The sequence below is a fragment of the Gossypium hirsutum genome, chromosome D10, assembly GCF_007990345.1.
Source record: "Gossypium hirsutum isolate 1008001.06 chromosome D10, Gossypium_hirsutum_v2.1, whole genome shotgun sequence".
Lineage (NCBI taxonomy): Eukaryota > Viridiplantae > Streptophyta > Magnoliopsida > Malvales > Malvaceae > Gossypium > Gossypium hirsutum.
In genome coordinates this window covers 58,228,500-58,240,553 of record NC_053446.1, presented here as the reverse complement: position 1 = coordinate 58,240,553, position 12,054 = coordinate 58,228,500, and the positions used below count along the sequence as shown (strand labels likewise).

The window sequence follows — 12,054 nt, the reverse complement described above, 5'->3', positions numbered from 1 at the left end:
AATATCAATTTTTATATTTTTTATCATTAAATTTACATGAAAATATATTTAAAATTATTTAATTTAAATTTGGGTTAACCCAAAAATAAAATATTATCGTCTAAACTCAACATGATGAATAGTTCTAGGGATGTGCTTCATTTGCCTCTCAATTCACAACTTTTCAAACTTGAAAAATGTTAAAAAATGAATTTATGTTTATCATCCTATTGAAGGATATGCTTCACTTTCTCTTATAATTCAATTTATATCCTTTAATTTTCAATTTTTTATTGTTTTCAACATTTTTTCCTTTTCCAACGATCCGAATAAATTAAGGTGCAGACAATAGCGAAACTAATTATTATCAATAATACAAGTCGGATCCTAGTTGTAAAAATAGAAGGGGGCATACCCCTTCTCTATTAAAAGAAATGATATTATCACAGATACAGCGCATAACATAAGAAATTAACTAAATTTGCCCGATGTAGAGACAATCAAGAAAGCCGCATAAATAAATATATAACCTCCAGAAAAATGGGCTAATCTAATCAATCTTACCTACACAATAGAAAGAGCCATGGTTTATCTCTCCTTCGAGTCAAATTAGCTAAAGGTGTGCGTTCATTAGCCCATGCTATTTAAAATCTTAAATTAGTACAAAAGTAAAATTACATTTTGGCCTCCCTAAAAATATAAAAATTTGATTTAATTCCTTAAAAATTATAAAGATATAGTTCATTAAAATGACGGAATTATATTTTTCTATCATAAAAATTACAATTTAAGTACTATCCCTAAAAGTATTTTCTTATTTCGCCCCTGGCGAGAATAGATAGACTTTGACTTTATTTGATATGGAGGATGGAAAAGAGCGAAAGTTATAAGATTTATAACCACTTTCTTACTTTATAGTTCAACTGTTGTGAATTTTTCCATCCTCACTCTTTTCTATCCTTTGTAGTTGTTTAGAAATTCATAATTTTTCTAAATCATTTATAAAGTGAAAATGCGTTTTGGATATTAATATTTGATTACTATAGATTTGTTGTTCACAAGGAAAGCAAGGAAATGATGAAAGATGTGCTTTTAAGTTAACAACCATTTGATTATGATGTTAACGAAGCTCAGTTTAAGCATATGATCTTTGTACTTAATGGTAACCAACAACACTGAACGTATGATACCCAGGGTTGCTTTATGTATATACAGCTAACCCTAAATCTCTCTCTCACACACACACAACACCCACATATATATATATAAGTTGGATGCATGCAGTTGGGTCAACAAGTCATTGGAGACAGCTCAAATGAACAGGCTGATCCACTGGGACTAATCCCATAACTCCCAACATGAACTAGCCCTAAATCCCAACTAATAATGCTCTATAACAAGGATGTCAACGCCTTGCATGCGTAAATATTATAATAATGCCTAAATATGACTTCTCTGCCAACCAATCCACCCAAATCTCCTCTATGCGTATGCATTATCCTCTGAGTCCCCACGGTTTCATTTCAAAAAATAAAATAAAATAAAAAAATTTGCCAAAGAGTTCTATAAAGGGACTCTTCCTCTCATGTCTCAGACAGACTTGTGTAGATTACAATGGCTATCGTACTGTTTATGATCTTTCTTATAGCTCTACCCTTCTTCCTCTTCATTCTCCTAAAACGTAGTATTAGAACCAATGGCAATCTTAATCTTGTTCTTCCTCTTCCTCCAGGCCCTCCAGGTCTTCCCTTGATCGGTCAGTTACATATGCTGATGTCTGATAACTCAGTCCCTCATATTTTTCTTTATAAACTCTCTCAAAAGCATGGTCCTCTCGTGTTCTTAAGATTTGGATTTAAGCCAACCCTTGTAGTTTCTTCAGCAAAAATGGCTGAAGCGGTTATGAAAACCCATGACCTTGACTTCTGCAGTAGACCTAGTCTTTGTGGTGCTCGTAGATTATCTTACAATGCCTCGGATTTGTCTTTTTCACCATACTCTGACTACTGGCGTGAGATGAGGAAACTTTGTGTTGTGCATCTGTTTAGCAGAGTGCAAAAGTATCGTCCCATCCAAGAAGATGAAGTTGCTCGCCTGGTTCAAAAAATATGCCGATTATCCATTGATTCTAAGCCTGTCAACTTGAGTGAGGCAATGATGTGCCTTTCCAGTTCAATAATATGTAGAGTAGATTTCGGTAAGAGGTATGATGACGAAGGAGCTGAAAGAAGCAGGTTCGATGGGTTGCTTAAAGAAAGTGAAGCCATGTTGTCATGCTTTAGTTTCTCTGACTATTTTCCTTTCATGGGTTGGATTGATAGATTCACCGGGTTCTTCTCTCGTCTTGAAAAAACATCCAAAGAACTTGATATTTTCTATCAACAGCTCATTAATGAACATCTCGATCCAAATAGACAAAAACCAGAGCAAGAGGACATACTCGATGTGTTACTAAGAATTCAGAAAGATCGTGATTTTCCATTTGATCTGACCATAGATCACATAAAAGCTATTCTTATGGTCTTATCTCATTTTCACGCGAAGTTTCTATCACTAGCTTCACACTTTATGCATATATCATATAACCTCTTTTTTTTTTTTTTCTCTCTATGTAGGATGTGTTTATTGCTGGAACAGACACAACAGCAGCCACTGTGATTTGGGCCATGTGCTTCCTAATGAAAAACCCAAAGTGTTTGAAGAAAACTCAAGCGGAAGTGAGGGATTTGATTGGGACAAAAGGGTTTGTAAATGAAGAAGACATTCAAGGTTTAACTTACCTAAAAGCTGTGATAAAAGAAACATTCAGGTTGCAAACAACAGTTCCATTGTTAGTGCCTCGAGAAACACTTCGAACGTGCAGCGTAGGTGGGTACCAAGTACCTGCCAAAACCTTAGTGTATGTGAATGCATGGGCAATAGGAAGAGACCCTGAAGCTTGGGAAAACCCTGAAGAATTTTGTCCCGAAAGGTTCATCGGCAGCTCTATTGACTACAAAGGGTTGAACTTTGAGCTCATACCCTTTGGTGCAGGTAGAAGGGTTTGTCCTGGAATGCATATGGGAGTTGCAGCAGTGGAGCTTGCCCTCGCTAATCTTCTTTACAAGTTTGATTGGGAAATGTCGACCGGAATGAACAAGAAAGACATAGACTTTGATGTTGTGCCTGGTCTTACTACACACAAAAAAAATGCTCTTATCCTTGTCGCTAGGAAGATTAATGATTAAACACTGTACTGTTATGGTAATTAATCTGCTACTTAATCTCTCAAGTTTGTACTTTTTACAGTTTGAACCACATTCTATAATAATGCTTATTAACACCATGCATGTTTAATTAACCCACAATTACTCTTACTATATTTGAGTTCGAATTTAAAATATATAATCATGAGCAATTTTGCCTAATAAAATAATAGCAACAAAAGACGAAAGACAATAGATAACTATGTTAATTGGTTAGGAGCAATTTAGTAAAAATAAGGATATCATGGGTTAACTATTTACATTTGAAAAAAAATGACTTGCGAATTAAATTTTAGTACGATTGGTATAAATATTGTTGTCAATACAGGAGTATCAAATATTGTTGTCAATACAGGATAAGTGAATTCGAGTGCGCTAAAACACATTATTTTCTTATTTATGGATTAAAAAAATAAATCTTTATCATTAACTAAAATCATCAATTAAGGTAGTACCTTCAAATTTAATCTAATATTTTTCTCATAAAATTATAAAAATTATAAAACTATCACTATCACGATAACTTTTATATATATGTTTTATCCTTCCCCATATCATTTATTCTCGCCCTCCGTTAATTATTTTTGTTTGTTAATTTTTAATAATACATTAATTAAACGATTTGGTTTATTTAAAAAAGATTTAAGGGTGTAAAAAATTCTCAATTTTTTTATAAGATAAATAATTAATTTTTTTTATTTTTTTACTCAATTGGATATTTAAATTTTCAAAATTCATCGAAAAGGCCCTCAAACTTTTTCAAAAAAAACAATTAAGTCCCTTTTTTTTTACTTAATTGGGTACTTGAACAGTTAAAATTCATCAAAAAGACCCTTTAATCATTAACTTTAATAGTTGACCGTTAAGTTAATTGTCCCTAATTTTTTTCAATTAAAGTCATCCCGTGTCAAAACTACGTGACATGTGGTAAAAAATTATAAAAAATAAAAATAAACAAAATTTATAAAAATTATTAAATTTTAATAAAAAAATAAAATTTTATAAATATCATAAAATAATTTATAAAATGTATAAAAAGGTCATTTAACTATTAACTTTAACCATTGACCATTAAAGTTAATGACCACTAGTTTTTTTCAATTAAAACCATCACGTGTCACAACACAGCGTGATATAGGGGTGAGCAAAACTCGATTCAACTCGAAAAAATTGAATAAAAATTTAAATTTCGAGTTAAAAGAATCGAGCCATTCGAGTTATTCGAGTCAACTTGATTTTTTTTAATTTCGAGTTTGAATCTAGTTGAATTTTCGAATTCGAATAACTCGAATAAACCGAATATCAAACTATAATATTTTACATTTTTACCCCAAACCCTTAAACCTTTTTACTTTTTCCCCAAAACTTTTACTCCTCACATTTCCCTCAAAACTTTTACTCCTCCTCACTTTCCCCCAAAACTTTTACTCTCCTCCCATCCCAATAGGGGTGAGCAAAATTCGGTTCGATTCGAAAAACTCGATAAAAATTTTTAAATTTTGAATTAAATAGTTCGAGTTATTTGAGTTAATCAAGTTATTTGGATCAAGTCAAATAAAAAATTAAGTTTTTCGATTTAACTCGAATATGAATTACACAATTCGAGTTATTCGAAAATCCGAATAAGAAAAGACAAAACTATGCCTTTTACTTTTTCTAAAGTTAAAAGTTAAAACCATTAAGTTAAAAAGTAAAACTACATTGTTTTGATAACAGTTTACTCATTAAGTTAAAAGGTAAAACCATTATATTATTTATGTAGTTAAATAATTTTATACTTCGTTTACTAGTTAAATAATCGGTTCATATAAACATAACATTGAGTATAAATAATAGGATTCGTTAACTCGACTCGACTTGACTCGAAATTTATTGACTCGATTTGATTAGATTCAAAAAAATTCAAATTGAGTTTGGTTGCTAAAATAGGATTCGTCAACTCGACAAACCCGAAATTTTTCACTCGATCCGACTCGACTCGGCCGAATACTCACCCTTACATCCCAACCCCCCCCCATCTACCCCAAATCCATTTCTCGCCAAAATTTTTTTATATTTTCCTTCCAAAATTTTACTTCCAAAAACCCTCAAAAATTTTTATTTTCCCCTAAAAGCTCCCATTCCTCCCCCCCCATTTTTTAAAATATTTTCTCTCCAAAATTTTACTCCCCAAAACTTTTTATTTCCTCCTTAAACTTTTACTTCTCACCCTTTACCCCTAAATAAAAAATCAAAATCATCCAAAAAATCCCTAAACCTAAATAATAATTTTATTTATATATATGATTTATATTATTAAATTAAATTTCACATTTTGTACTATTTAAATTATTGAATTGTTTAATCATATTGAATATTTATATTAAAATTAAATTAGTATCAATTTCACATTTTTTCTTTAAATTAATTTTTATTAAAAAAAACCACATTTTTACATTTAATATATATTTTTTATTTCAAAATACATAATCAGAAGATAGTTGAAGCAACTAAGTAAGCAAAGAAGCTAACTCATAAATAAAAGATTAATAAATAAATTATGAGGTGATGAAAGTTAATAACAAATTTGATTATGATGGACAAATTTGATTACGGTGGGTGACAGTAGTTACAAGAACCCAAAATTATTTTTTAAAATTTAATTCGAACAAATATATTCAATTCGATGCAATTCAAATTTCATCTCACTCGACTCGATTCAAGAAAATTTCAAATCGAGTTAGGATGATAACATATGATTCGTCAACTCGATTAACTCGAAATTTTTTCATTCAATTCGATCAAACGCTCACCTCTAGTGTGATATATGTGGCGAAAAATGATTAAAAAAAAAGAAAAATTATAAAATTATAAAATGCTTCTTTTGGTATGATAATTTTTTATATTTTTTTTACGAATTTTATATTTTTTTTACATTTTTAATAATTTTCTTACGATTTTATCAAATTTTACAAATTTTTTACAACTTCTTTACGATTTTTATTTTTAAATTTTTAATAAAATTTAAATATTTTTTATTAAAATTTAAAATTTAAAATTTTTTATTTTTTATCATTTTTTACCATATGTCATACTATAGTTGTGACACATGATGGCTTTAACTGAAAAAAATTAATAATAAATAAATTTAACAGTCAAAAGATATTTTTAATACATTTTGACAATTCAAATACCTAATATTTTTTTAAAAAGAATTATTAACCTTTAAAACAAATAAATGATATAAGAAGTTCATTCAATAGCTTAATAGACTTTTTGTGCATATAATTTATTAGTTTAGTAGACTTTTGGTGCAATTTTGGTTTTAGGTCCTTTACGCCATTGACTTGGTTACCATGACTTCAACATTTTAGAGATAAAAGAATTTTGGTTATAATGATATATGAATTTTGATTTTGTATAATTTTATATATAAAATTTTAATTTGATTTATTTTTTATAAAATTTTAACATAATTACTAATATATTACCATTATTGCATATGCAATAAATTATACTTATCAAATATAAAAATAAATTGATGTATTTATTTCTTTAAAGTGTACAGATGAATCAAAATTAAAGTTTTATTTATACATATGAATTACAATCAAAATTTTATATATATAACTACACCAAATCAAACTTCATAGATCAATTTGTTTAATATTTATCTTTGAAATTTAAAAACAAGTTGACTTTTAAGGTTTAACGTTGACCCTGGTTAAAACTAGATTAATGACCAACGACATATCTACCTACAACCGTGGTTATTTTTTAAATTAATTACTTTTTCTTTTATAGTAGATAACATTTTTACCTTTATTTGATAAGTCATTGTTGAGTTGAAACACCTATTATTGAAAAAACATATTTATATAAAAGATATATTTATAAATATTTTATCAAGTGAAATTTTGATTAAAATAGTCATGCTTAAAGTTCATGTGTTTATTTTTATTTTATTAAAAAAAATATGAAAATATAAAAACACCATTATATTAATATTTATTGCTCTTTTATATATAAAAAATATTTTAATAATTTTTAGTGACCAAACTTAATAAAAAATTTAATAATAGTAAAAATGGATATCTAATCCACCACATAAACCAATGCCCATGAAAAGCCAAAGAGTTAAATACATGCTATTCTAATTGTAAATCTTTCCCTATAGTTTCAAACAGATTGAGTGGAACAGAATGGCAATTGCACTATTTATGATATTTCTTCTAGCTCTCCCCTTCTTCCTCTTCATAATTTTGCTAAAACATAGCATTAACAACAATGGCAATTTTAATCATCTTCCCCCAGGCCCTCCAGGTCTTCCCTTCATTGGTCACTTACATATGCTGATGCTTGATAACTCACTCCTCCCTCATATTTTCCTTTGGAAACTCTCTCAAAACTATGGTCCTCTTATGTCCTTGCGATTTGGATTTAAGCCAACCCTTTTAGTTTCTTCAGCAAAAATGGCTGAAACGGTTTTGAAAACCCATGACCTCGACTTTTGCAGCAGGCCTAGACTACGTGGTGCTATGAGATTATCTTACAACGCCTTGGATTTGGCTTTTTCACCATACACGGACTATTTGAAGGAGATGAGAAAACTCGAATAAATATATTCAATTCAGTTCGATTTAAATTCTCTTTCACTCGACTCGATTCGAGAAAATTTCAAATCGAGTTAGGATGATAACATATGATTTGTCAACTCGATTAACTCAAAATTTTTTCATTCGATTCGATTCAATTTGATCGAACGCTCACCTCTAGTGTGATATATGTGGCGAAAAATGAATAAAAAAATTTATAAAATGCGTCTTTTAGTATGATAATTTTTATAATTTTTTACGAATTTTATAATTTTTTACATTTTTAATAATTTTCTTACGATTTTATCAAATTTTACAAATTTTTCACAATTTCTTTACGATTTTTATTTTTTTAATTTTTAATAAAATTTAAATATTTTTTATTTTTTATTAAAATTTAATATTTTTTATTTTTATCTTCTTTTTTTTTGCTATATGTCATACTATAGTTGTGACACATGATGGTTTTAACTACAAAAAATTAAGAACAGATAAAATTAACGATCAAAAGATATTTTTAATACATTTTGACAATTTAAATACCTAATATTTTTTTTAAAAGAATTATTAACCTTTAAAACAAATAAATGATATAAGAAGTGATTGAATATTTAAATTCATTCAATTGCATCACTTTCAATTTGTGAAGCTGCCATCTTATTTGGATACAAATAATTAATTAAAAAATATATAAATATTAAAAGCATGCCGTAAGAAGATTCCTTTACAAAAACCCATAACTACCATGAAAATAATAGAAATGGTATTTTTAGGGTTTTGGTTAGATGAGAGTACGAGATAACATGCAATAAAAGGAAACGTAAAAGGGAAGGAAAAACCGAAAGAGACGTAATTAATTGGACAAAAGTTACGTTGAAATGTGAGTTCTTTTTAACGAAGATAAAAAACAATCACAATCTTATGTCTAAGGTAACGTGACACATCCAATCGATCATAATGAGTTATGTGATAATTAAGTTTATTTAAAATAAAAATATTATAATTAAATTTAAATATATTTGATTTTAACTCACTTTTGATCATTTATTGATCGATATTAATCACGGTTGATCGGCATTTATCATTAATTGGTGTTCGTCACTATTGATCAATGTTAGCTAATGTTCACTATCCACATAACACTATTAGAAAACACCACGTTTATTTATTTATTTATATATTATATTAATTAAAAAATATAATATATATAATTCAAAAAAGTTTAAAAATAATTTTTTTATAAAATTTTAAAATATATAAATATGAATTTTAAAATTCAGAATTATATATAAACAACTGAAAATTTTTTATAAAAATTAAAAAAGATATTTAGATTTTTTTAAAAATTGAAAAAAGAAAACTTAAATTTTCAAAAATTGTAACACCCTAAACCTGGCCCAGACATTATGGCCGGATCTAGCGATGCCACATGATAGGGTGTTTGAAAATCGTGTCGTCGCGTTAAAACCATTTCCATTGAATCCCTTATCTTAATATCTTATTAGTTCCAAAATTGTGTTGCTTATTTAATCAATAGTTTCAAGACGTTATTCGTTTGCGGAAGCTTTTAAAACAGATTAAATAATCGTGTGTTTAGGAAAAACATTTGTTTCTTTTGAAAACTAAGGTTTCCTACTACTAGCAGTTGTAATTCATAAGGTAAAAATAATTAAAACCCAAAACCAAAGTCCGAAAGTCCAATTACAACCCAAAAACTTAACCAGTAAAAATAGAATAGAAATAAAACCAATTATAGTAAATATGGGTTAAAAACCATGAAAGTCCAAAATCGTGGTTACCGTCGAGTCTTCCGCCGCACCGATCCGTCTAGATCTGGGGATTATCTGTGCACATTTAAACAAAGGGGTGAGTTTACACAAACTCAGTGTGTAATCCCACAGAAAACAAACAATAACAAATCACAGTGCACAGTTAAAGCAGTCTTGGGCCTAAGCCCTTTTTTCAGTATCAGTAATAGTTTGGGTCTTAGCCCATCTCAATACAGTATCAAATATGCAGTATGACCTTAGTCCATCACAGTATCAGTAGTAATCATGAAGTATTCAGTAACAAAGTCCTACCCAACCAACCTCTACACACCATCTCCGTCCAACCTTACACTCCATGTGGGGATCACATCAACCCACCCATCCCTACACTCCAGGTAGTACCGAATGTGGCACAAAACAATAATTTGCAGCTGAGTTGCTAGTATGTTAGACTTAATAGCCTCTTTGTACACTTCCTCCAAATATAATTAACCTAACCCCATGCAATGCAGCATACAAGTCATGACATGCTATCTCAGGACATCAGTACATATAAACAGTTCAGTATACAAGCATACTATCATCATGCTCAACACATATATAAATCAAACAACCAGTTCGTACAATCAGGGGTCTAAGTGATGCTTACCGACCCTACAGTAGGTTCACAGTTGACTTGGGCGACCCGTGCAACCTTAGCAATCAATTCAGTAAAAATGGGCTCTCACATCCATGTGGTCTGCCCGTGTGGCCCACTCAGCCCAAATTGGCCTTGGTCGCGTAGTCCATTTTTAATGTAACCCGTGCTAGCTAAATATTCATATATGTTTTCACTATTTACTTATATGTTCCTTCAAAACTGTCTACTTGAGTCACTGTTACTAAATTATTTATATCTTGAGCTACAGAATTTCAAATTAAGGTCCGCTTGATGTATTTGAAACTAGACTCAAATACATTTCTACCATACAATTTTTAGAATTTTTGGTTTATCCAATAAGTACAGTAAAATCTCCAACCTTACCCATGTTCTGCTGTCTGACAGCTTTGACCTTTCTTTGCTAAAAATTAATTATCTCTTAGTAAAAAATTTGGATGATGTTACCATTTGTTTCTATTGAATATAGACTCATTAATAATTTAAACATATAAATTTTAACCCCTAATTATTTTTCTCCAATCTTTTATGATTTTCCAAAGTCAGAACAGAGGAACCTGAATTAGTTTTGATCTTGTCTCACAAAACTTATTATATCTCACGTTTTACAATTCCATTACTTACACCGTTTCTTCTATGAGAAACTATACTGAGTAAGCTTTAATTCAATATTTTCATCCTCTAATTTGATTTCCACAGTTTATGGTGATTTTTCAAATTTAGCCTACTGCTACTGTCCAAACAGCAAGCAATTTTAGTTTTTCACCGAATCCCATTTTTTGCGTTTCGAGTACACACCTGGTTCCGGTTTGACGTGTAGACACTCCCAAGACACTCAGAACCTAGAATTGACATTCCCAAACACAGAGTCAGATTTTAAATGAGTTTTTAAAATGTGAATGAAAATACGAACGACCATAGCGCTAATCAAGCGACCAATGCTTACCCCAACACCGTTAGTGATTTCACTTACGAGGTGACACGAGGAAGACTCCGTTCTTCTCGATTGTCTGCTGTCTAAAATAGAAAATCACAACCTTCAGTCGGTAATCGAATGCCAAAACTACAATAACTTAAGCCACTTACCAAACGGGGAAAAACATAGAGATCAAACAGAATCCCGAACAAGGAGACACGTCTTGGTCAAAACAATAAAAGGAAGAAAAAGGGATTTGCTAACACAAAAAGAAAGAAAAACGGCAGAAACGGCAGAGGAGAATTCGGCAATGAGAATGGAAAGGAAAACGTGCAGATTTTTTTTGAGAAAAAAATAAAAAGAAAAGATTGACAGAATATTCGATAACCACCCTTAATCCCTTATTTTTCTCCTAAAAATAGTCCACCACACTCCCACTATCTCTCAAACTCCCCAAAAACTATCCACCACATTCCCGTAACAACCGAATTCAAACTTCACTCAAACACTTCAATATTTTACTTCCATCCAAACTCCCACACGGCATAGATAACAAAAAAATAACTCCCTTACATGCACAGGGATTCAAACTCAAGCCCACTAGCATATTAGCACTCCACCTAACCACCAGACCAGCAGATCCATTCTATTATATTCTTACAACTAAACAAATACAAGCCTACTGAACAAGAGTAAGGCTTTATTCAAAAAAATTCCAAAACTTCGCTAAAGGCATGGCTTGAACTTGGGACCTCATACACACACCTAGAACACTTAACCACTAAAGCAGGCAGATATTTATGTCATATTTTTACAAAAAGAAAAATATACATGTAATAGCCCGATTTTAGGCCTAGTCGAAATACTGGTTTCGGGACCACAAATTCAACGAGGAAAATTTTATTTTTTATTT

The 12,054-nt window shown here is 30.1% G+C and overlaps 1 protein-coding gene across 1 annotated transcript; it reads left to right on the top strand.

Moving 5' to 3' along the window:
* Positions 1-1,411: 1,411 nt before the first annotated feature.
* Positions 1,412-3,304, top strand: LOC107915748 (cytochrome P450 83B1). Its single transcript, XM_016844888.2, has 2 exons — positions 1,412-2,499; positions 2,595-3,304. Exons 1-2 carry the CDS (start codon positions 1,594-1,596, stop codon positions 3,204-3,206), a joined length of 1,518 nt encoding a protein of 505 aa, XP_016700377.2. The 5' UTR covers positions 1,412-1,593; the 3' UTR covers positions 3,207-3,304.
* The last annotated feature ends 8,750 nt before the right edge of the window (positions 3,305-12,054 follow it).

Bases quoted from the DNA above. Each gene is read 5' to 3' on its own strand.
- LOC107915748 (XM_016844888.2), top strand. From the start codon at position 1,594: ATGGCTATCGTACTGTTTATGATCTTTCTTATAGCTCTACCCTTCTTC. The intron at 2,500-2,594 runs GTCTTATCTCAT...CTCTCTATGTAG, and splicing joins ACATAAAAGCTATTCTTATG to GATGTGTTTATTGCTGGAAC.